This window comes from Pelodiscus sinensis, chromosome 9 (assembly GCF_049634645.1).
Source record: "Pelodiscus sinensis isolate JC-2024 chromosome 9, ASM4963464v1, whole genome shotgun sequence".
NCBI classification, from domain to species: Eukaryota; Metazoa; Chordata; order Testudines; family Trionychidae; genus Pelodiscus; species Pelodiscus sinensis.
The window spans coordinates 62211474-62233826 of record NC_134719.1 but is presented as its reverse complement, the minus strand read 5'-3'; the positions used below and the strand labels follow the sequence as shown (position 1 = coordinate 62233826).

Here is a 22353-nt window from a genome sequence, read left to right as displayed (position 1 = left end):
TGGGCTACGGAGGGGTGGGGGAATGTGGGGTTCTAGGCTCACTTGGGCTGCAGGAGGAGGGAGGTGCCAGGAACCCGGCGCTGGACGCAAGGGGAGGGGGAGGGAGAGGGAGGGAATCAGCGCTGGGCTCAGCAAGTCTGCACGGTTTGGGGGAAGGCTCAGGGAAACGGAGCTCAGCTGGGCTGTGAGAGTGAAGAGGTGCAGGGTGCTAGGCTGCAGGAATGGGGAGGTACAGGGTGCTGGGCTGGGCTATGGGGGTGGAGGGAGGTGCAGAGCTCAGAGCTCAGTTTGGCTGCAGGAGGAGGGAGCTGCCGGGAACCCCGGGTTAGACTTGAGAGGGAGGGGCAGGAAATCAGAGCTGTGCTCAGCAGTTCTGCGGGGTTTGGGGGAGGTGCAGGGAAACAGGGCTCAGCTGTGCTGTGGGGGAAGCATGCAGGGAACGGGAACCAGTGCAGGGCTCAACTGGGCTGAGGTGGATGGGGGAAGGCATAGAGAACAGAAGGGCAGATCAGCTGGGCTGTGAGGGGCTGCAGGGAACTGATGCTGGACTCCCTTGGATTGTGGGGGATGGTTTGGGGGTGGTGCAGGGAACCAGCAGGGGTGGGCAGCTCAGTTCGGTTGCAGGGGAGGGAGGTGCAAAGAAGCCTAGTGGGGTGGGGGTGGAGCCTGACCTCCCCTGGTCCAAAAAAATCCCTCATCTGGGACCAGTCAGGTCCAGAGGGTGCCAGACCAGGGAGGTCCAACTCCTACCCAAGTCCCCTCCTTGCACCCTCCCTCCTAGCCAGATACCCTACCCCCAATCTGCTCCTGCCTCCCAGAATGCCCATGGGACACCAGGTCCCCCCTGCCCAGCCTGGGCCAGGGCTTAGGATGCAGCCAGATGTTCCGGGCTCCCGGAGTATCCATGTGGCACCAGGTCCCCCCAAGCTCTGGCCCGGGTTGGGCAGCGGATGCAGCCGGGTGAAACAATGAAAAGTTTGGGAACCCCTGCATTACATGAATCTGAATTGTTAATTAACCTTTTGCTTTGGGGGGAGAGGCACCAGGCTCATTCTTTACAGCAGTGGTCTCCAAACTTTTCCTGGACAGACACCCTTCCCTCCCCCCCCCCCCCCCCCCACACTTACTGCAGTCCATAACCCCCCAGGGATTAAGGAGTGTAGCAGGTTCCCAACTGCCAGCCCCAGCCTATTTATCCCTGTCTGGTCTTCTCTCCCTCCTGCCCTTCCCAGAGATATGGCCCGGCTCCAGGTCTGGAGGGCTGGCAGACAGAAGTAAGGTGGCGGAGGCTGGCAGCAGGTCTGGAGCCAGGAAAGGAGCCACAGGCTGACAGACTGAGAGGGAGTGCTGCCCAGTCATCACGGGGCTGGCCTGGGCCCTGTCATGCCTCCCTGAATGTTTCTGTAGGGGTCATATTAAAACAATATATATATCTTTATTCTGTGCAATGACACTTTAAGCAAAGGCACAAATATGTCACTCTCTCTCCTAAGTCCTTTCTTCTTTAAAAGAGATGCACATTTTGTTTCATGGCAAGAAACCCTGCTCAATGCTTTAAGTTCCTGAAATATGCCAGGCAGTGCTACTCAGCACAGAATTCCCTCTTAATGATGAATTTCAATGGTACTCCTCCAGTATGAAGGCACCTAAAGCTCTCTAGCAGCACATTTCTCCTCTAAATATTTCTGTACTTTGATTTGGCATGTATGTGTTTCAGTATTTGCGTTTAAAAAGAATACTGAAAACTGCATTCAGTAAAGCTCTTACTACACTTCATTCTTAACTCAGAGGGTACAAAGCTCTGTGTACTGTCTTCCACAGGCCTTGTGGAAACAGAGTTTTACATTCTCACACAATTTCATTTTTCTGACCCAGCCTGCTTCATTTAACTCAAGCCACTAGAAAAAAAAAATCCACCTCCAGAGAAGGTTGGGGATTGATCTGGAAAAGAAAACTATCCCTTACCAGTATCCCATCTGCTATGTGGTCATATTAATTCCTGCTAAATGTAGTGCTGGGAACTATATTTAGCCCATCTGGAACTGAACTGAACAAACCTAAAGCTTGATATGTGGATACTAGTTGACTTTCGCCATTTGATGTAATCTGTTTGGAATGTGCACACTGCAGTTTCATGTGTCACAGAAAAAGGCAGGAGGGCAGAGAGATTGGATGTCAAAGCTGCAACCATGCAACCTCAAAAGACCTGTCGGGTAAATATTTAAAATGGCCAATCAGAGTAAGCAGTCAAGGGATACTTAACTAAACCACTTTGATCACCTTAAGAATTTCTTCTTTATGTTTTTAAACCAATCTATGCTGCCCATCACCACAAAAGCACAGCTACCACAGAAAGTGCTTTTAACGCCTGCACTGCATCTGTAGCAGCTACCACAATATTCCCACATGCAGTTTTGCTTACTTCACCAATGATGCCCGGACACCAAACAAGCTAATGTGACCTATTTGTTTTAAGCAAGTTCTGTCATTACTTCTACTCCTTTTAAAATAGTTTTGTTTCATAAATTCATTGTTTTAAAAAACACGCAGGAATGAACCCCAGAAAATAAACAGTTATACATTTTTATAAGGGTAAACCCTTACAAAACTACTACTCTGAAGGTAGGAGGAGCTCCTGTCCCTCAGAATACAAGTTTTAAGCGTATCATTTCCTTCTACTATTAAACTTCAGTTTTTGGATTTCATGCTTCTCTTTTTAAGGCTAGCGCTATTAGAGGTACAAAGACTGAAACTTGGACGTACTGTTCTAGTGTTACTGGGAAGTGGAAGCCAAAGCAGAGTAGTGTTAAGATTATGAAGGCTGGCAATACTGTAGCTGAGTGACATACTTCATAATCACGTTTTGTTGATCCCAGCTCAGTTTTGTGGAGATGTGCCAAAGAGAAAATACACTCACTACAAAAGAGCTCGAAGTAGTTGTAAGCCTCTCTCAAATGCCTTTCTCCCTCCAAATAGGCACCGTGCCGTGCGTTTGAGAAAAACTAGGGCAAAGTGGTAGCTTTCCCTGATGATCAGGACAAACATTAAGGACACCTTTTGTATTACAATAATGGTGAAAGCCCCAACCAAGATTACATAGTGCCAGGCACTGCAAATATGTATGATGCAAGATTGAGAGCTCTTCAGAGCAAGATCTATCTAAAAAGAGATGGAGAGGACGATGTTCTCTGTGTTCTTTACAAGTAGGGAACAGGCGCTCAGAGAAATTAAACCAATTGCCCAAAATCACAAGCAGAGCCAGAAATTTAACCCCAATTTAGTGCCTTAGCCATAAGACCATCCTTCCTTTCTGAACATTTCATGCAAGTCAAACTATACAGCAATAATGCATTCAAATGCAGCTATGAGTCCCTATATTTAGCAATGACTGCCATGGAATCTTTAATAAATAAGTGGTCAGGACACTGCGATTTTCCATCTCATTAAAAAGGATTTTATTTTTGGGGAAGGATTTAAAATAAAGCACGAGCCTTGTGGATAAGGGAGAAGCGGTGGATGTCATATACCTAGACTTTAGTAAGGCATTTGATACGGTCTCGCATGATATACTTATTGATAAACTAGGCAAATATAACTTAGATAGGGCCACGATAAGGTGGGTGCATAATTGGCTGGATAACCGTAGTCAGAGAGTTGTTGTTAACGGTGCTAAATCCTGCTGGAAAGGGATAACAAGTGGAGTTCCGCAAGGGTCTGTTTTGGGACCCGTACTGTTCAATTTCTTCATAAATGATGTAGATATTGGGATAGAGAGTACGCTTATTAAGTTTGCAGATGATACCAAACTGGGTGGGGTTGCAACTTCTTTGGAGGATAGGGACATAATTCAAAATGACCTTAGCAAGTTAGAGAAATGGTCAGAGGTAAACAGGATGAAGTTTAATAAAGAGAAATGCAAAGTGCTCCACTTAGGAAGGAACAATCAGTTCCATACATACAAGATGGGAAGAGACTGTCTAGGAAGGAGCATGGCGGAAAGGGATCTAGGGGTCATAGTGGACCACAAGTTGAATATGAGTCAAAAGTGTGATGCTGTTGCAAAAAAAGCAAATGATTCTAGGTTGTATCAACAGGTGTGTTGTAAGCAAAACTCGTGAAGTCATTCTGCCGCTCTACTCTGCACTAGTTAGGCCTCAGCTGGAGTACTGTGTCCAGTTCTGGGCGCCACATTTCAAGAAAGATGTGGAGAAATTGGAAAGGGTACAGAGAAGAGCGACAAGAATGATTAAAGGTTTAGAGAACATGACCTATGAAGCCAGGCTTCATGAACTGGGCTTGTTTAGTTTGAAAAAAAGAAGATTAAGGGGGGGACATGATAGCGGTTTTCAAATATCTAAAAGGGTGTCACAAGGAGGAAGGAGAAAATTTGTTCCTCTTGGTTTCTGAGGACAGGACAAGGAGTAATGGGCTTAAAGTGCAGCAAGGGAGGTTTAGATTGGACATTAGGAAAAAATTCCTAACTGTCAGGGTGGTCAAATATTGGAATAAATTGCCAAGGGAGGTGGTGGAATCTCCCTCTCTGGAGATATTTAAGAACAGGATAGACAGACATCTGTCAGGGATGGTGTAGACGGAGCTTGGTCCTGCCTTGAGGGTGGGGGGCTGGACTCGATGACCTCTCGAGGTCCCTTCCAGTCCTATGATTCTATGATTGTAAAGTGTTCTTCTCTTAAAAACAAGCATACATACAAACAAACAAAAAACCACACCCAACCACCACCAAACAAAACAACCACCACCACCACCTTTTCCTTTATTCTCTGGCCTGGTTTATACTTACCTGGAAGGTCAAATTGAGATATGCAACTCCAGATACATTAATTGTGTAGTTGGAGTCAATATACCTTAATTCAACCTTCCACACCGTCTCCTCAGCAGGAGGTTGATAGGAGAAATGCTCCTGTTGACTTCTGTTAACTCCTCGTGAGGAGTTGGAGTGCTGGTGTTGACAGGGACACCCATGGCGTTCGATTTTGCAAGTCTCTACTAGACCCGCTAAATCAAATTCTGGAAGATCGACCACCACAGCATCAATTTTCCGGGAAGTGAAGACATAACCTCTGATCAATTCACCTGAAAGCCTCCCGACACACATGGCAATAGCCAGCAACAGAAGTCATGTTAAAACTCTACCTTGTGAAGTCTACTTCATCCTCAAGTGCTAGTTTTCTAGACCAATGGAAAGATGAAAACTTGAAAGTAGCATTCACTATATTTCCCACTCTTTTATACCAGCCTTGATTTGCGCAACAGCACTCCCTAAGAGAGTCATCATAGTGAATACTTATACACATCATAAACTCAGATATTTGGCCAATATTGGTATAAGTTTTAGTCTTTCAGTGTGACTAACAGGAAACCCGTAAGAGAATACACTAGCTAAGAAAATAAAAGAAAAACATAAAATCCCATGGAGTCTAGTACATGGCAGCAGTTAGTGAAAAGGAGCAATCTATTCCCTTCACCTGCAATGCAGCTCATCAGCACAAAACAAAAATAAAATAATCATTCTACACAGTCAAAACTGCCTCCCTTCTCCTCTTGCCTTAGCGTGCAATATTTCTAGCACCTCCTAAGCAGTAATAAGAAATGGGTGGATAGCAAAACTGAAGAGGAAGACCATCTCCTAACTATCCTCAACATTTGCTGCCTGCAACATTCATCCAGACCCTTCCTTCCCCTCTACCCTGACTCACCACTCAGAAACCAGTTTCTGAAATGATCCTTATCCCAAAATACTTCATAATCAGAAGCTTAATGGACTTGTTAGCCATGGAAAGAAGTCAGGAATGACTTACGCCCCAGGTGGAATAAGGATAAGAACTACTGCTGTAAGCAATACTGCCTCAGCCCCTTGCAGGCCCAAAAGCTACAACTGGTGAAATTCACACAGGTGTTTGTCTTCTCCACACCCATCTAGCCACCATTAGCAGCCCCACAGTTTTCATTCACTTGTTCTCACCTTTAAAAAACAAAACAAACAAACAAAAAAAACACGCAAGGAAAAACTAACAGAAGTAACAGAAGAACAAAACAAAGTGCATCGTTACCTGAGCACCCACTAGCTGCAACAAGGCGGAGTTCACAGGGAGGAGATCGATGTCTGTACTGATAGTGGTCTGGTCAAACGGGCATGCCTTTCGGTGGAGTTTGTTGAGGCACATCTTGCAGACGGTGTGGCCGCAGCCCAAGCTGATGGGCTTCCGGATCGTTTCGTCGAATGTCTGTGTGCAAATTGGGCAGGAGAGAAAATCCGTCCACTGTGGAGCTTGTACAGGCATTGCTTCAGAAGTTAATTCACAAGACAAAAATCTAAAGCACAGATTCCACTGGAATCAAAATCTTTGAAAAAAAAAGTTTGTTTTTAAATATCTTCTGTAAGTACAGACAGCCAGAACAGAGTATGAAACATAACCTGGAAGAAAAAAGAAGAAACATCAAGTTTGCTCTCTATCGCAACAAGTATTTTAAGCCCATGAGGTTATTAATCTAATTCTTGAAGAGGGACTGGCCCAGTTACTAAAGGCAGCGCAATCTAAAATTTAGAACAGTGGACTTTAGGTAAGGATCTCTGTTAAACTGACAGCTTTGTCTTGACCTTGGCCAAGTCACACAAATCTCTTTTTTTTACATAATTGAAAAAATGGGAATAATGATCTATTTTACAATGATGTTAACAAGCTGGATATTTGCAAAGAAACATAAGGTCACGAAAAACAAGCTGAGCAAATCAATATGAATCAGGTTAATCAAATAAACACCAACAAAGATTTCCACTGGTTTATGATTTTAAAACACACCTTTAGATAACTGACACAATGTTTTACACTGGGCTTGATCCCAATCCCTTTGAAGTCAGTGGAATGGCTCTTATGAAGTTCAACTGGCTTGGGATCATGCATAAAATGCAAGTGCAAAAAATAGCAGTGTTACATGTACATCTAGAAAATAGGACAAGGCACAAACTAATTCAACGACCTAAGAAATGAGAACACAGCTTACACTAATGATATGACCCAAATATCAGATGTGCATAGAATCTTGTTTTCAAAAATAATTTTCCTTTATAAGATGAGCTACAAGGCCAAAGCAGAAAATGTTAAATTACAGGTTTCCAAGCAGCATTCAGCCCAGAAATTAAAACACTAAAAGCAATAAATGTTCCCCCTTCCCACCATGAAGTTATCTTGATGCTTCCCAATCCACTGAACAGATCCTAGAATATATAGTTTAGTGATATTATAAATATACGGATTTATGTAATTCCAAGCTAGACTTCTGATATATGACCAAGGAAATCAAGAAGATTCTACAGAACAAGAAAAAAATTAAGAGCCAAGTCAAAATGCATGTCTATCTTGCATGCCCATCACTCCACTTGTCATCAGGAATACAACGTAGATTTCTGTCTGGGTATCTCATTTTTATTTTTGCTGCAAGATCAACCTTATACACTTTCTCCACGACAAAATTCATTTTTGGGAAGTGGAATAAGTACTGCAGACAAAAAAAGTGAGAACACTGCTGCCTAATTTGTTCATTGAATGCATACATGATACCTTACTGCATGGATTTGGAGAAAACCCCTTGGTCTTTAGAAGATACTGAAGCACCATCATTCTACAGATGAATGAAGGCACAATATGCTGCAAATAAGGGTATCCTCATTTTGGGTCCCTGATCTTGGGAACCAAATCAACTAAATCCCGAGAGGCAGTGAGAAGAGAATTCTTCAGGAAGCCAATTCCAGACCACAATGAGCGGCAGCAACTAGTTTCAAGAGAGGCGCATCCAAACCTTCTTGGTTGAAGAACCGTTGCCATAATATATGGCCTTTCTATATTTCAAAGAAACGCAGCAGAGATATTTTCTACTGTTCTGACCGATTCCATTGAAATATTTCAAGGGACTACAACCTGAAAGTCTTTATTACTAGGTTCTGTTACATCAGAGCATGAACTGAATGCCCAAAGAGGAAATGAATGTTAAGCGTAAGGAAGCACAAGATAAAACATCCGCTTGCTGCAAATAAATGAAAATAAACAAAACCACATCATGTATACCATGAGAAACAGGGTAACAGACTAAAGATGTGTAAGAATTAATTATACTTGACCCACCATACTTCAGGTGTCCCTAATCTGGGAACACCTGTGATACAGAGGAGGCAGCAGCTCTGTGTCCCACTGCTCTTCCTCCTCCCCTCTGCTGGGGGAATGACCATGCACTGACCCATAGCAGTGGGGGGAGGGGGAGACTGCCTGAGAGCAGTGGGGGGGAACAGAGCCACATGTGCCCTCGGGAGCAGGGTGCAAGGTAAGTGCCTCACCCTCATCACCCAGACCCCGCAGTGTCCTCTCTGGCCAGGAAAAAGTCTTTAATCCCTCATACCCTGTTTCTCAGGGTCCTGGATTAAAGAGGTCGAAGTGTATTAAAAGTAGAGTAAGATCTTTAAAACAGAAAGAGCACTGTAAATGAGATCGTACAAATGCCTTCTGTCTAAAAATGTACCTTCTATTAAAAGTTAGCAAAAGCCAGTGCGTCCACATGGATTTAGTTCTATTCTAAGAAGGATTTTAAGTAAGAACTTTGTGTGTCTGTTCTATACAACTAATATTTTTATAGACATATTTTTCCCTCTTGCTCTCCCACTTTATAATTGCTCATTGGAACTTTGAACATCATTTCCTAATGGAACTGGTTTTCCCTTTAATCAGGAAAGTGCGTATTTGTTTGCTATAATATATTCAAATAGAAAGTTTTATGCATGCAGAATAGCAGCCATTTGTCAAACATTAGTAGGTTGGGCATTTTAATTTAAAAACATAGTTTTAAATGTGAGACATATTCTCTGTTTTAATCAGAGGAACCCCTAATGCACCTATAAGTCACCAAAATATTTAGTCTGAAAAACCTGGTTAAGCTAGTGTGCTAGAGTTTAGGGCAATTATTGTTCACAATTATCCTATGTGATCAAAGAAAGTTACCAGTTAAACAATGGCCACCAAGACTTTACCAGCAACCCAGATGAAGACTCGATCAGCTATCACACCACTCCAAGCACTCTGACCGAAACAAAACAGAAGTTTAACAACTGTGTTCAGCCCACATTTTTTTCCACACGTGTGTGGCCATTATCTTACTAGCTAAGGAGGAAAGTGAATTGGAATCAACACTACGTCTGCTAAGGAAGCTGTTATGGACTACCACAAGGTACTAGTTGGAGACTTAACCCATGCCAAACTCCTAAACCTGGCCAGCCTATGGAGTGAGAAAATTTGAGTCAAGTGAAACATACAAACCAACCATAAACATCACAGGGGATTTGCTTCCTATCATTTGTTTCTACATCTGTCTCAGACATCAGAAGTAGCACTACTCTTAGGTAGCCAAACCAGCTTTTGAAGGACAATGGTTCCCAACTATTTTTATGCCGCAGACCGGCAAACCCAGTCACAAACTTTTGGTGGACCAGTAATGTTTTATTTGCCTATTCATTATGGCAATTAATTGTAAGAGGTCACGGGTTATTTTACATCGCATATGTACGCACACAATACATGTCGTTGCAACGGATCAGTTTGCGCAGATAACTAGCGGAGTACATGATGCCAGCTAGAAAAGGGAATTGAAGGACAGCTAACAATGCTTCTAATAATAATACCGTTAGTTTTCCCTGTGAAGCATGACTAGTCACTGTTGCCATGGGAATGTTACGTGATAATGAATGGGAAGGGCCAGGGAGGGACACTGTCCTCAAACCACAAGCTAGTCTGAATTACCCATCTCAGACGAGCAAGGGGCCTAGACGGCCCATGAAGGGAGCGTTCAGGTCTAAGCTATGGGACAAGGGTACAGCAGGACATTGCCCTCCCCTTACTCAAAAAGCTGTGACAACATCTGTGTCATTCAGGAGCATGGCTGTCACACACAGTGTAGCTTTGAGCCCTTCTGTGCTGGCAGGGGCAGAAGCACTGCCACAGCCAGGTCCGGGGGTGGGCAGGCTCTCACTACACTTCAGATCCTCCCCATGCCAGTTCAGCCACCCCCATGAGGGCCATTTCAGCTGCCCCCTCCTTATCCCCCCCCATCTACCCCTGCTCTGTCCTTCTCTGCATGTTGTCCTGGAACAGGTGGAGAGGTCTTCTGGGCGAAGTGCTTGATGATGAAGGAGGAGAGGGTGCCCTTGCCAGAGCCTGACGGGTCCTTAATCATGGTCCACAGCAGTGGCCACACCACCACGGTGCTGCGCTAAGAGCTGGGGGAAGGGAAACCCAAATGGGGAGCCTCAGAAGGGGCTACCGCCCTGACACATCCTGCACGGAACCCTGGGGGCACAGCACACCTTGACCAGGAAGTAGAAGTGCTTCTGAGAAAGCTCAGCCTCCTTCCCCGCCTCCCCTCCCGGCACAGGCAGCACCCACAGCCCTGTGGCCCACTCACACAGACCACGAGCTCAAGCCCTGGGCTCCCTTACAGCAGGCAGCCCTGACCCTTGGGACTGGGAGGTGGCTTGGCTGGAAACAGGGGCGGGAAGGACAAGCCGGCCCCTCACGCGTGCCATGGCCCGGCAGCCAGTGGTTCGCGGCCCACCACTGGGCCGCGGACCAGCGGTTGGGAACCATTGTTGTAGGGTATCACTATGTTTTAAGATTCTGAACGAAACAGGAAGCAAGACAAAAAGTATGTAAAATCTAATACCGTGTAGTAGATATTATATGGGACGTACCCGGAATGGGATTGTTTCTCTTTCCTGTATGGTTTTATCAGACAGAATCACCAGGCAGGTGAAGGGGGCTGGCTGGAGGCACACCCTCCTCCTTCTGGGACTGCCCCTACAGTTCCCCCAGGAAAACAGCTGAAGCACCAAGGCAAAATAAGATTTAAAGCACTGATTTTAATCAAGTATTTCTTCTTGCTGGCTTAAATCATTATTAAAATGGGCGATTGAAGTTGCTTTCATTTAAAATCAACCCACCCTGAAAAACTGGATCAACCGAAACTAAGGAGCCTTGCATCGCACTTACAACACAAAGCGCTCTCAATTCTAATGACACGGAACAACCTTTTTGGCCAATTGCAACATGTAGGAGACTTTTTGGGGGGAAGGAGCTACCCATCAGATGGTGTTAGGTTGGAAGCCTCACCCCAGCCATCTCTTGTCTTAGAGAGATTTCTTGGGCCCAACATCATCAATAGCAGCACCAAGACTGGGGCAACGGGGCATGTCTCAGGTCTCTTTGCAGAAGACCTCAGAACAGAGACTGGTCTTAAGCTCGAGAAGTAGGAATGAAAACAGCAGGTTGAAGGCTTAAGAAAGCCAAGTGCATGTTTATTCTTCTTTGTCAAGAAATAAAGGAACAGGCATCATGCACTGGGAGATGATACCGGTTTCTCTCAGATGCCCAAGACATTTAATACTGTTATCTATCTCGGAACATACAGATGAACAAGGTGCCCATCTTTTGAACTCCACATGAGACTCTGGGGCTTACCATAGCTTCAGAGGTAACCTGAAGTAAAGGGTCCCTTTACAATACAGTCAAGTTCAACAAGACTCTATAGTTAGCTCATGAATATCAGGTACTTCAGGGGGTAGCTAAGTTAGTCTGTACAGAATATCAGGTAGTTCTGTAAGTTCTCTGTGGTAAAGGAACTAAGGTGGCTGGGGATGTTCCCCCTTTTACAGACTCAACTAGGTCAGCACAGGGGTAAAGCACTGACTCCCCCAAGGATACTATTTTTCTATGCAATTCTACAGCAAGAGGCCAGAGGCACTGAATTTTGTACCTGGAAATGCATAGAAACCCTTGAAGAAAATTCATATTCCAGCTCCCTGCTAAAAATCAATGTGGTGACTTCTTTCACAACCTTCCCACTCTATGGATTTCATCAGTTCTCTTCACCCACCACCCTTATTTTCAGTGTCTTATTTCTGCCAGTTTCTCTTCAGGTGCCTTACCTGACCACAAGTAATCTGAATAGTGGTAACAGGAGACTAGGACTTTAAGCAGTGCATATAAGAAATAGGGTTTTAAATGGGTAACTGGCAGCCCAGCCTGCCAAGAGCAGCTCCCTGCCCATGGTGTAGCGGGCCCAGCTCGGCCCACCCGAAGCAGCCCCCACCACAGCAGGCCTGGCCAGGCTGGAGCAGTCCCCACCGTGGGATCCTAGTTAACTGGTCAAACATACCAGTTAACTTTAATAGGATTTGACACCCCTAATAACAAACTACAAAATGGATTTCAGACCAAAATTCATGTTCAACCGAATGCAAGAACTGGAGAGAGCTAGTCAGTTATTAGAGTTATTCTCATCACTGTGCCATATCCAGGACTCCAGGCAGTCCTTGGACTTACAACACAGTGGGTTTCTGAAAACTGCATATTAAGTCGAAACCTCGTAATTTGGAACCTAGATCTAAAACACACAGGACAGAGTATCAAAGTTGAAACCAACGTCAGAAGTCAAAACAGGATGTCAATTTATAGTAAGTGTTGTAAATGCCATTCTTAGCTTGAATGGCGTAAAGTTGAGTTCTGCCTCTACTCACTCCACCCTCCCTGGAAGGTCGCACATCAGTGATCCTCTCAGTAGCTGAGAAGAGCTAGAGGTAGTTCACTTAGCAATCCTCTGGTGGCTGGTCTTTCATTTGGGAGTAAGGGGATTCCTAGCGAGTAACGTTCATGGTCTTAACTGTCTTCTTCCCCCACCAGCCCCCAAACTTGCTCTTAAACTTAAATGCAATGTTACTTCATTGATGATCAGGGCTCAACACCTGTGTGTGTCTGTCCTGCCCTCACTGACTCACCTCATACCATCTTTCTTAAACCAGAACCCACTATGAATAAAAGGAAATTCTGTTCTGCTTCATGCTTCCACATCAGAGTTTAAAAGTAAAACTGAATGAAAGGGTAGAATAGGTGCAACCCTTATAAGAGGATGACATGGGTGGATCGAAGGACAGGAGGTTCCTTTGACCCCCCATGACTACATTTACTTAGGGATATTAGACTCAAATGAAAAGAAGACAGCAGCCCAGCATAAAAAGATGGTTGAATAGGTCAGTACTTTCATTTAGTACCTCCACTCAAATCACATTATTCTATACTCTGACTGTTTGGCTCTGAGTTAGTGGCATTTACAGCATGCCTGCTGGATTCCTGGCTGTGCCTCCAGATAATATTACTTATCATCTGCAGCTATCAACTGCTTAATCTTTATATACCGTGTCCAACATTTTGATAATTTTTTCCTTTCCAAACTAAATAATCTTCCGCTCAGTCTTAATAATAATAATCTCAATCGTTAATAGGGAGGTCTCCATAGCCTCTTCTACCATAGTTTTTGTTGCCCTCTTCTGAATCTTTTCCATATTTTGCTGGGTCCCTTAAAATGAAGCAAATAAAACAATTCAATGTTCAGAGCGTAAGACTACCTTTCCAGTGTAGAAAGTACAACTATAAACAGTATAATATCTTTGTCTATTCGTTAGTAATACATAATATCTGAATTATTTAGTTTTGGCCACTGGGTGGATGCTCCACTAAGAATGTCTAAGATAACTGACAGAGGTTTCAACAGATTTATAAGTCAATTGGATATGCATTGCTTCAAGTTAGTCCTTCTGGTATACAGCGATTTGCTCCCATCTAGCATGAAATCACCCTGCTTTCTTGTCCAATTACCACTTTTTACTAAAAAGTATCAGTTCTTCCTAGTCTTTGTTACTAATCACACCCCAGCAAAATTTGCCACCCATTTATTCATCTTAACTTGCCTAAACATAAGCAGATGCCAAAGACCCTAGAATGCTTCAACAATTTATGGCTTGATTCCCAATATTTCAACTATAGGAATGAAGTGCGACTAGAGACCTAAAAATAGAGTCCATGACATGAACTTTATTTTTTTAAATAATTGTATGTGGTTCTAGTGTGTGGGTGTGTATGGGGGAAATTCTACCCTGCAGAATGTTTGTGTGTGTGTGGGGGGGGGGGGGGGGGAGGTGTTGTCTTGCCCTTGCCTAATGAAGAGTAGAAGACGGGGGGGGGGGGAGGGAAGGGGAGAGGCTGGAGTGCAAACTCACCCCACAGTTGTAGTTCTTATCCTATGAGGCTCTGCTTGGTTTCTCGCCCTGAGCATTGCAACCAGGTGCACAAAGTTATAATACAGCTCACGTCTGGCCCTGCTGTCCCTCCATCATGACAGAGAAGCAGCCAGCCAAAACGGAGGAGCACTGAGAACCCATGTGCCAAGTCACAGTGCATCCTCCTCAAATTTGACCAGTCACTCCCTCTCATATGGAGGAGCGGCTAGGCCAAACCTGAGCAGTGTTTCATTATATATATTTTTAAAAGGTTATTTCACATTTGCAAAATACAAGGATTCTCTCTCTAAGGCTCAATCTCCAAGATCAACAGGTAACATGCAAATCAATGCTACAGATAAACACTCTTATTCACTGTCAGCCACTGTCAGTTAAAACACCAACTCTGTACCTCACAAAAATCCTAACAACCATTTCACCAGGTTACATGGACACACAGCTCCTGGCTATTCTAACTGAAGCTTTTGCTAGTAGTTTATAACATGGCATTAATTTTGGAAATGGCTATTCCTCAACATTATCATAGGAAAGAAAGAAAAGGTAGTCAAACTATGTTTTATCTCCACTAGAAGCCTAATTTACCAGGTATGTTTCCTGTGCCTTTATTCATTCCATGTGGTGGGCACATCTGATAAACCTATCTGTTAGGACTCCCCCCTCAGATGGTGGAGGAGAGCCTTGGGATTAATCAGTTACTACATTCCTCCTACACTCAGGATTATTAAAAATAAATACTCAATGAGCAAGAGTTAACATGAGTGAGAAATACACAGAGGCAGACAAACAGACAGCTCAGCATATTTGGAAAACTCACCAGCACAGAAGCAAAGGGGAAAAGGAGATTAGAGAATCAACCACCTTCTCTGGACCCTCCAGGACAAGGCTACAACCCAATGGGAAGACAGTATGGGGGAGCCTGTACTGTCATGTATAACCCAAGGTGAAAGGACTTGATTCTCTAAGCCTCACTTTTTCACCTGCACTTCATATTGAAAATAAATCTGTTAACAGAACTCAGTTTTGAGTTTGGCCTAGCTAGCCAAAAGCGTTACAAATACAACTGCAATATTTTCTCTCACTTCCTCTCACAATCCTTTTTAAAAAGAAGTCTTGTTAAAAAAAACAAAAACAAAAAAACATCTTTTCTTTTAAAAGAAAGTGAAATAACTGGTTTTACCTAACTGCTTTAACAGCCAGAAGAAAATGATTATTTAGATGCAGTTCAATACTAGGCAGCTTTCCTTTCCTTAAGGACATACAGAGCAGCCAACTGCAGCATTGATGAAAAGGAAAAATTATGTTACACAATGTTTCCACACCCAGCTCTGCCGAACAGCATCTGAAAATGAAAGCTTACTTCTGATGACAAACAATTTTTTGAAGTGGGGGAGGTGGAAGAAAAGTACGAAGAGAAGATGCCAAAAGGAGACAGATTCTTACCTTTGCTTGAACTCCATAACCATCACAAATATACTTGGTATATTACTGCGTGGTTACTGTATTTTAAGAACAAGGAAAGAGAAAAAAAAAAGCTCTCCGGACTGGTCGTACATGGGGTTAGTCAAATGACTGCACGTTCAGAGTGCTTCACTTCCTCATTCTTTACACATACACACACCCACTCAGTCCTACCAACAGCCATCCCCCTCAGAAATGCAGAGTTCGGTGACAAAAATCAAGACTTGAAAAACTACTACAACCCAGGAGGCTTATGCCAAAACAAAACTTCTTCCTCACCCTTAACAGTAAGTCACATGAAATATAATCTACCAAGTATTAAACTCATTCAATGCAGTTGTTTGTGCAAGCTCCATGTCTCATTTTTAAGCTAAAAAAGAAGCCATAACCATGTCCAAAACCAGAATGCTAACTCCAACTTGTACAATTCAACACAAAGTGGGGGCTAATGTTTTTATACCTTCAATTACATTTATTAAGGCTGAAACATACAAGGAAGGGTTTCCTTCCCCTCTATAGACCACCTCCCACTAGCAGGAATAGGAAGGTCAGAAAGATCCCCCTCACAAAACATACACCTCCTCATTTTGTAAAAGTCACTTGTTTGATAACCAATACAATATTTTTTGGCAAAAACAATAGCCTATTAAGGACATTAGCCTTCACTCGAAACTTCCTGGCTTCTAAGAACATAAAAAACCCCGTCTACCAGAGAAACTAGGTTTTGAATCAAAATCTCACAAAAGAACAAATTCTGTTTATGGGTCCATTGTTCTGCATTTAACTCATTACTTACGCTGTTGAAATGTGCCAGTGACAAATCTGTTAATAAGGAAGACTTTCCCCACAGGGTAGCATTCATTCAGATTATTTTATTTGTATTACAATAGTGCCTAGTTAGGAAACAGAACCCATCACACTGGGTGCTACAGAAGTGCTGAAAAATGAGATGGAGCCTTATCCAGAGAGCTTTATAGTCTAAGTGTAAGACAAATGATTGATACATCTAGACAGACTGGGGTGTAGAAGGAAGCAATGAGATGATACTGGTTTGTGCAATAGGACGAGGTCTCAGCATATCAGTGGCTTAAGCATTGTCAAATTTTCTTTGTAGGGATCACAGCAAAGGAGAGGATCACCAATCCACAGTGCAAGTGCCATGTCACAGTTTAAGAGTCTTTTGGAGATGTCAGTGGAAGGATTCAAAGAGAAGGAATCATAGCAGTAGGCTCAGAAAAATGATCTCTGCAGCAGCACTTGGAGTGAACGATGCTTAGAGAAAAGGATATCCTAGGAACGGAGGTGATGAGTCTATACAAGACATAAGCCTGGATGGATAGTGAAAATTGTATCTTAGGGCTTGTTGCAATTTACAGTGCTGCAGTGCTTACAGAGAGCTTCTCCTGTCAGTATGGGTACTCCATCTCTCCAGGAGATGGATATGTGGATGGGAGAAGACCTCCATTGGCATGATGTTGTCTACACCAGGAGTTAGGCAGTTAGAACTCCGTTTCTGTATTATTAGTATTATATAGAATCTGCAAGATGTAGAGATAGCATGGATGTGCAGGCACGGATGTGCAGATATAGAGTAAGGATGTAAAATCTCAATCAATTAACCGGTTAAATGTTTAAACCTAATGTTTAACCAGTTAACTGACTACGCAGGATCCCGGGCTGGGGACCTGCCCAGCCCGACTGGAGCAGCTCCTGGACTGCAGGGCTCTCATGCCCAGCTCCACATGGTGCTGCCTGTCGGGGCCAGCGTTGGGCAGTCTTGTGGGGCTAGCGCAGTCTTCTGACTTGGCAGGGTGTGGAAGGGGGGCTGCTCCTGGAGTTACCCATGCACAGCACAGATTTTAAATTGGGAGAGAAAAGGGATTGGGCAACAAAATGGCAAATGAAATTTAATGTGGATAAGTGTAAAGTAATGCACATCGGGAAAAATAACCCCATCTATATGTACAGTATGATGGAGGCTAATTTGGCTACGACAAATCAGGAAAGAGATCTTGGAGTTATCGTGGACAGTTCTCTGAAAACTTCCACACAGTGTGCAGCGGCGGTCAAAAAGGCAAATAGGATGCTAGGAATTATTAGGAAAGGGATAGAAAATAAGACCCAGAATAACTTACTGCCCCTGTATAAAACTATGGTACGCCACATCTTGAATACTGTGTACAGATGTGGTCTCCTCATGTCAAAAAAGATATTTTGGCCTTGGAAAGGGTTCAGAAAAGGGCAACTAAAATGATTAGGGGTTTGGAACAGGTCCCCTATGAGGAGCGGTTAAAGCGACTGGGACTTTTCAGTTTAGAAAAGAGGAGGCTGAGGGGGGATATGATAGAGGTCTATAAAATCATGAGTGGTGTGGAGAGGGCCGATAAAGAAAAGTTATTTATTAGTTCCCTAAATAGAAGAACTAGAGAACACCAAATGAAATTAATGGGGAGCAGGTTTAAAATTAATAAGCGAAAGTTCTTCACACAGCGTGTAGTCAACCTGTGGAACTCCTTGCCAGAGGAGGCTGTGAAGGCTAGGACTATAATAGAGTTTAAAGAGAAGCTAGATAATTTCATGGAGGTTAGGTCCATAAAAGTCTATTAGCCAGGGGATAAAATGGTGTCCTTGGCCTCTGTCTGTCAGAGGCTGGAGAGGGATGGCAGGAGACAAATCGCTTGATCATTGTCTTCGGTCCACCCTCTCTGGGGCACCTGGTACTGGCCACTGTCGGTAGACAGGCTACTGGGTTAGATGGACCTTTGGTCTGACCCAGTACGGCCGTTCTTATGGGAGACAGAGGTGGTGGTAAGGTGTTAATCTGACAGTAATTGGCATAATCAGGGTAGTCAATTTTGTGTTTTGCAAATGAGGTTGTCAAAAGTTTACATTGTAGAGGGACAAGTGAGGGAGTTCTGTGGAACTCCTGGAGAAAGTTGAGCATGTGGCAGATCTTCTTAAAGAACAATTAGCGTTTGTAGTGTAGCCTTATTTGTTTCCAAATGTAGCTGCCTGCCTTTTTAGATAAAGGAAATTTTTGGTAATGTTTTAAATCTAGCTCTTGAAAAGACTATAATTAATTAGAAATGGGGCAGGAAAAGACTGCAACATTCATTCTCCTGTATACACCTTGGGAATTGGACGTAGTCATTGTGTAAGAAACAAAGGTCAAGGGAATTTTATTGTTGACTGGTTCTAGCAGTTTGTTAGCACAATATTTAGTTTTAAAAAAGACAATAAGGTTTTCTAGATTAAAAAGAAATAAATAAGGCTTTTTGAGAGGTCGGTTCTGTTTTCTGGAGTAAGTGTGGAAAGATGGAGTTGGTGAAAAACAACATGCGCCATTCATGATCTAGCTCTCACATTGTTTTGAGAAAAGCCACTAGAGCTGTGGTGTCCACGCTAGCCACATGTGGCTATTTGGCCGGTTGACTGTGGCTAGTTCGCTCTGGCTGGACACCAAGGCACTAGAGGATGGTAATTAAGGTTATAGGCTCAAGCATAATGACACACAAATCTTGTGCTCCCTAAGTACAAAGAAATTGACGATTAATTCTGGGGTTCTCGGCATTTCCAAAAATAGGTAACCGATCTATTGTACAGTGCTTCACAAATTGGACTTATGCTTGTAGGAGGCTATGCTAATCTTCTGTATATGTTCCATCTGAAGACTATATGCTGCCAAAGCAAGCATTAACAGGTATTGGTTGGGATGTTTGCCAGTCCTCATAAACATCTCCATTCAGCCACCATCTCATTTTTTATGCTGTTGTGGCCTCAAAATGATAAAATTATGGTAACGTTGTGATATCTGTGGTATCATTACGATGTCACAAACAGGATTATGACTTCACTATAGGATGAGGCTGATGGAGGAACCCACTGAAAGATTAAGTTTAAAAATAAACGGGAATTAAAATATATATTATATATATATATATATAGGCTCTTTTGCAGACAGGGCTCTTTTTTACATGTTACAATCTGAAACATGGGAAAGACAATACTGTGGAAACAGGATTATTTCTTAGGTTGTCTTAAATTCCAATGTTAATTGATTGATTTGCAAATGTTTGTCAGAAGTGCATGATTAGATTCTAATATCTAACTGGGGATGGTAAGTTTGAGTTCTGCAAGAAAGAGCTCTTAATATTTTTCTTTGGTTTTCTCTCTCTTTTAATAGTAATAGAGTTATTTCTAGTGAAAGAGATGCAGGCTCTAGAAGCTTGGTCTGTGGGAATACATGTAGTATTTATTAGTAGTAGGGGCGAGAAAAGCTCCGTTCGTAAGTACAGATCCGACATAAGTCGGATCCGCGTAACCCAGGGACTGCCTGTATTTATGCTTTTACTTGTCCTCAAAAAAATTAAGCAGCATTTATAATGTGAAAAAGTTTCATAAACTGCACTGTCACCTTTCAAAGGAGGATCCAAAAAACTTCAGAAAAGGCAATTTTTCTTTTTAAATGTGGAAAGACAGGCAGACAAACAAAGAGATTGTGGGATTTACCCAACATTACCTTGTATCAGTTAGGAACACAAATCTTCCAATTCCCAGTCTCACACTAACACTTGGATTCTAAGGCTACGTCTACACTGCAGGCTTCTTACGCAAGAATAGCTGTCCTTGTGAAAAAACTTACAGAGCGTCTACACTGCACGCGCATTCTTGCGCAAGGAAATGTACAGTAAAGCGTCGGAACAGAGGGCCTCTTGTGCAAGAGTTATTCCTTTCCCCACGAGGAATAAGCCCTCTTGAGCAAGAGCAAGGCGGCAGCGTGGACGGGCAACAGGGGTTTCTTGCCCAAGAAACCCCTATGGCTAAAATGGCCATAGAGCTTTCTTGCGCAAGAGAGCATCCACACTGCCACGGACGCTCTTGCGCAAAAGCTAATCTCTTGTGCAAAAGCACATGGCAGTGTGGACGCTCTCTTGCACAAGACCATTTGCGCAAGAACTCTTGCACAAAACAGTTATTGCACAAAATGCCCGTAGTATAGACGTAGCCTAAAGGTATATCTATCATGGCAACTAAAAACTTGCAGCTGCCCCATAGCAGCTGATTCAAACTCATGGCTATTTTAAATGCAGTGTAGGCATTTGAGCTCAGGCTGCCTCCCATCTCACAGGGTCTCAGAGCTCAGACTCCTGTCCAAGCCCAAACATCTACTACAACTGCAGTTAAACAGACCCTTAGCCTTGCAAGTCTAAATCAGCTGCTGTGGGCCAGTTGCATGTTTTCAATTGAAGCATAGACATACTTTCAGAGCTGAGTAACTCTTTGCTTATGTGCAGTTGAGACAGAAGGAATAAGAGGAACAAAGCAAACCATAAACACACTGAAGCAAACATTTTATTTCTAATAGGTTTTAAATGTTCTACAGTGTGAAAACTTTGGCTTGAAAAAAAATCAAGCCATGCTTTTAGAAAATATTGCGATGAATACAGACACCAGTAAAAAATGTCTCTAATGGCATAAATTTGCTTTTGAGAACTGCTATAAAAAGGAGTTACTCCAACAAACTAAAAAGTCTCCATTGCTCATTAATTTATTTTGGAAGAGTGTTTTTTGAGCACAGACCCTAGAATTCTTTGTCCGGGACATAACTCAAGAGTTAGTCATCATGAGCAATGAAAACACTTGATTACTCTCAAAATAATATTAAAAAACAGATGGGCATCTTAAGTGTTTTGTTCATAGTTGGCTATCACACACGTCCCTCTGGTTCTAAATTTCTTTCTGTTGCGCAGGAAATAATTTCTAGGTTCCAATTATGTTATGACAAGAAGCACTAGGATATCAAGTTGCTTGATATACATATATTTCACCATGAGAAGAGTTATACAAACAAAAGCTTCAATTTATGCCACAACAAATTACGCTTTTCTGAGACCGACCAGTGCTATATATGCAATATAATTCTATGCAAAATACTGTGTAAATAAACCCCTAGTGCTTGTCAACTGTGTTAACTAAAACCTCTTACCCCACTCCCTCAGCCTCCACTAACCGTGTACATACAATTTCCAGTAGATGAACCTTGTAGACAGAGCTATAATGGCACATCAAACTGTTCTGGTGACTGCTGTTTTTAAATATTGTTGTGAAGCACCATTCTACCTAGTGCAATGTTAGAAAAGTTATTTTCAAGCTGTCCAGCTAGCATAGTTTGGGTCTCCAGAATGGAAGACAGGTCAAGGTTTAACCCGCAGTGAATCCTTGATGGGTTTATACAGGCTTTAAATGAATATTGTTAGACAATGGTAGCAAGCACATGCTGACCCTCTAGTCCAGACAAGGGTTTCCACTCAACCGTCCTCACATGGCTTTAGACTGCATTAAGTAAAAGGGTACTTCTAAACCATGTTAATTCATTTTACCAGTGTTACAAGCCTAGTGAAGATGAGGCAGTTATAGTTTTAACACATTTTAGCTAGTGAGAACTTAGATTCATTAGCTATCGTGCTGAGACAGGCCCAGATAATTTTTAGTCTGCTGTAAATGTTTGTAAAGGCAGGCCCCATGATTTCAAACGCTCTCTCTACATTAGAGAATTTTAGGAAAAAAATCCCACCAAATGGACAGTAGTTCAGATGCAAGCATTAGTGCAAAAGAGATTGTCTTCTCCCCCCCCCCACACGTGTGTTAAATAAACCCACTTAATTTAACCCAAGCATGAGGCATGCTGCCTCCTTGCCAGAGTAAACAGAAGACAAGCCTATAACTGTATTCTGAAACAGTATTTTAGCCTAACGTGTACAGCA

General features: G+C 42.9%; 1 protein-coding gene across 5 annotated transcripts in view; it reads right to left on the bottom strand.

The window, feature by feature from the left end:
- Nucleotides 1-22353, bottom strand: part of RC3H1 (ring finger and CCCH-type domains 1) — an 88088-nt gene that overhangs the window by 48021 nt on the left and 17714 nt on the right. For 4 of the 5 annotated variants that reach the window (XR_012906052.1, XM_075936937.1, XM_075936941.1 and 1 more), the window contains exon 2: nt 6072-6436. Coding sequence is in view for 4 of the 5 variants with exons in the window: in XM_075936937.1 (XP_075793052.1) it covers nt 6072-6302 (231 nt within the window). In the remaining variant the exon portion in view is untranslated. Of the gene's footprint in view, nt 1-6071; nt 6437-15571; nt 19484-22353 lie in introns of those variants that run through there. The other variant, XM_075936938.1, reaches the window with a different exon arrangement.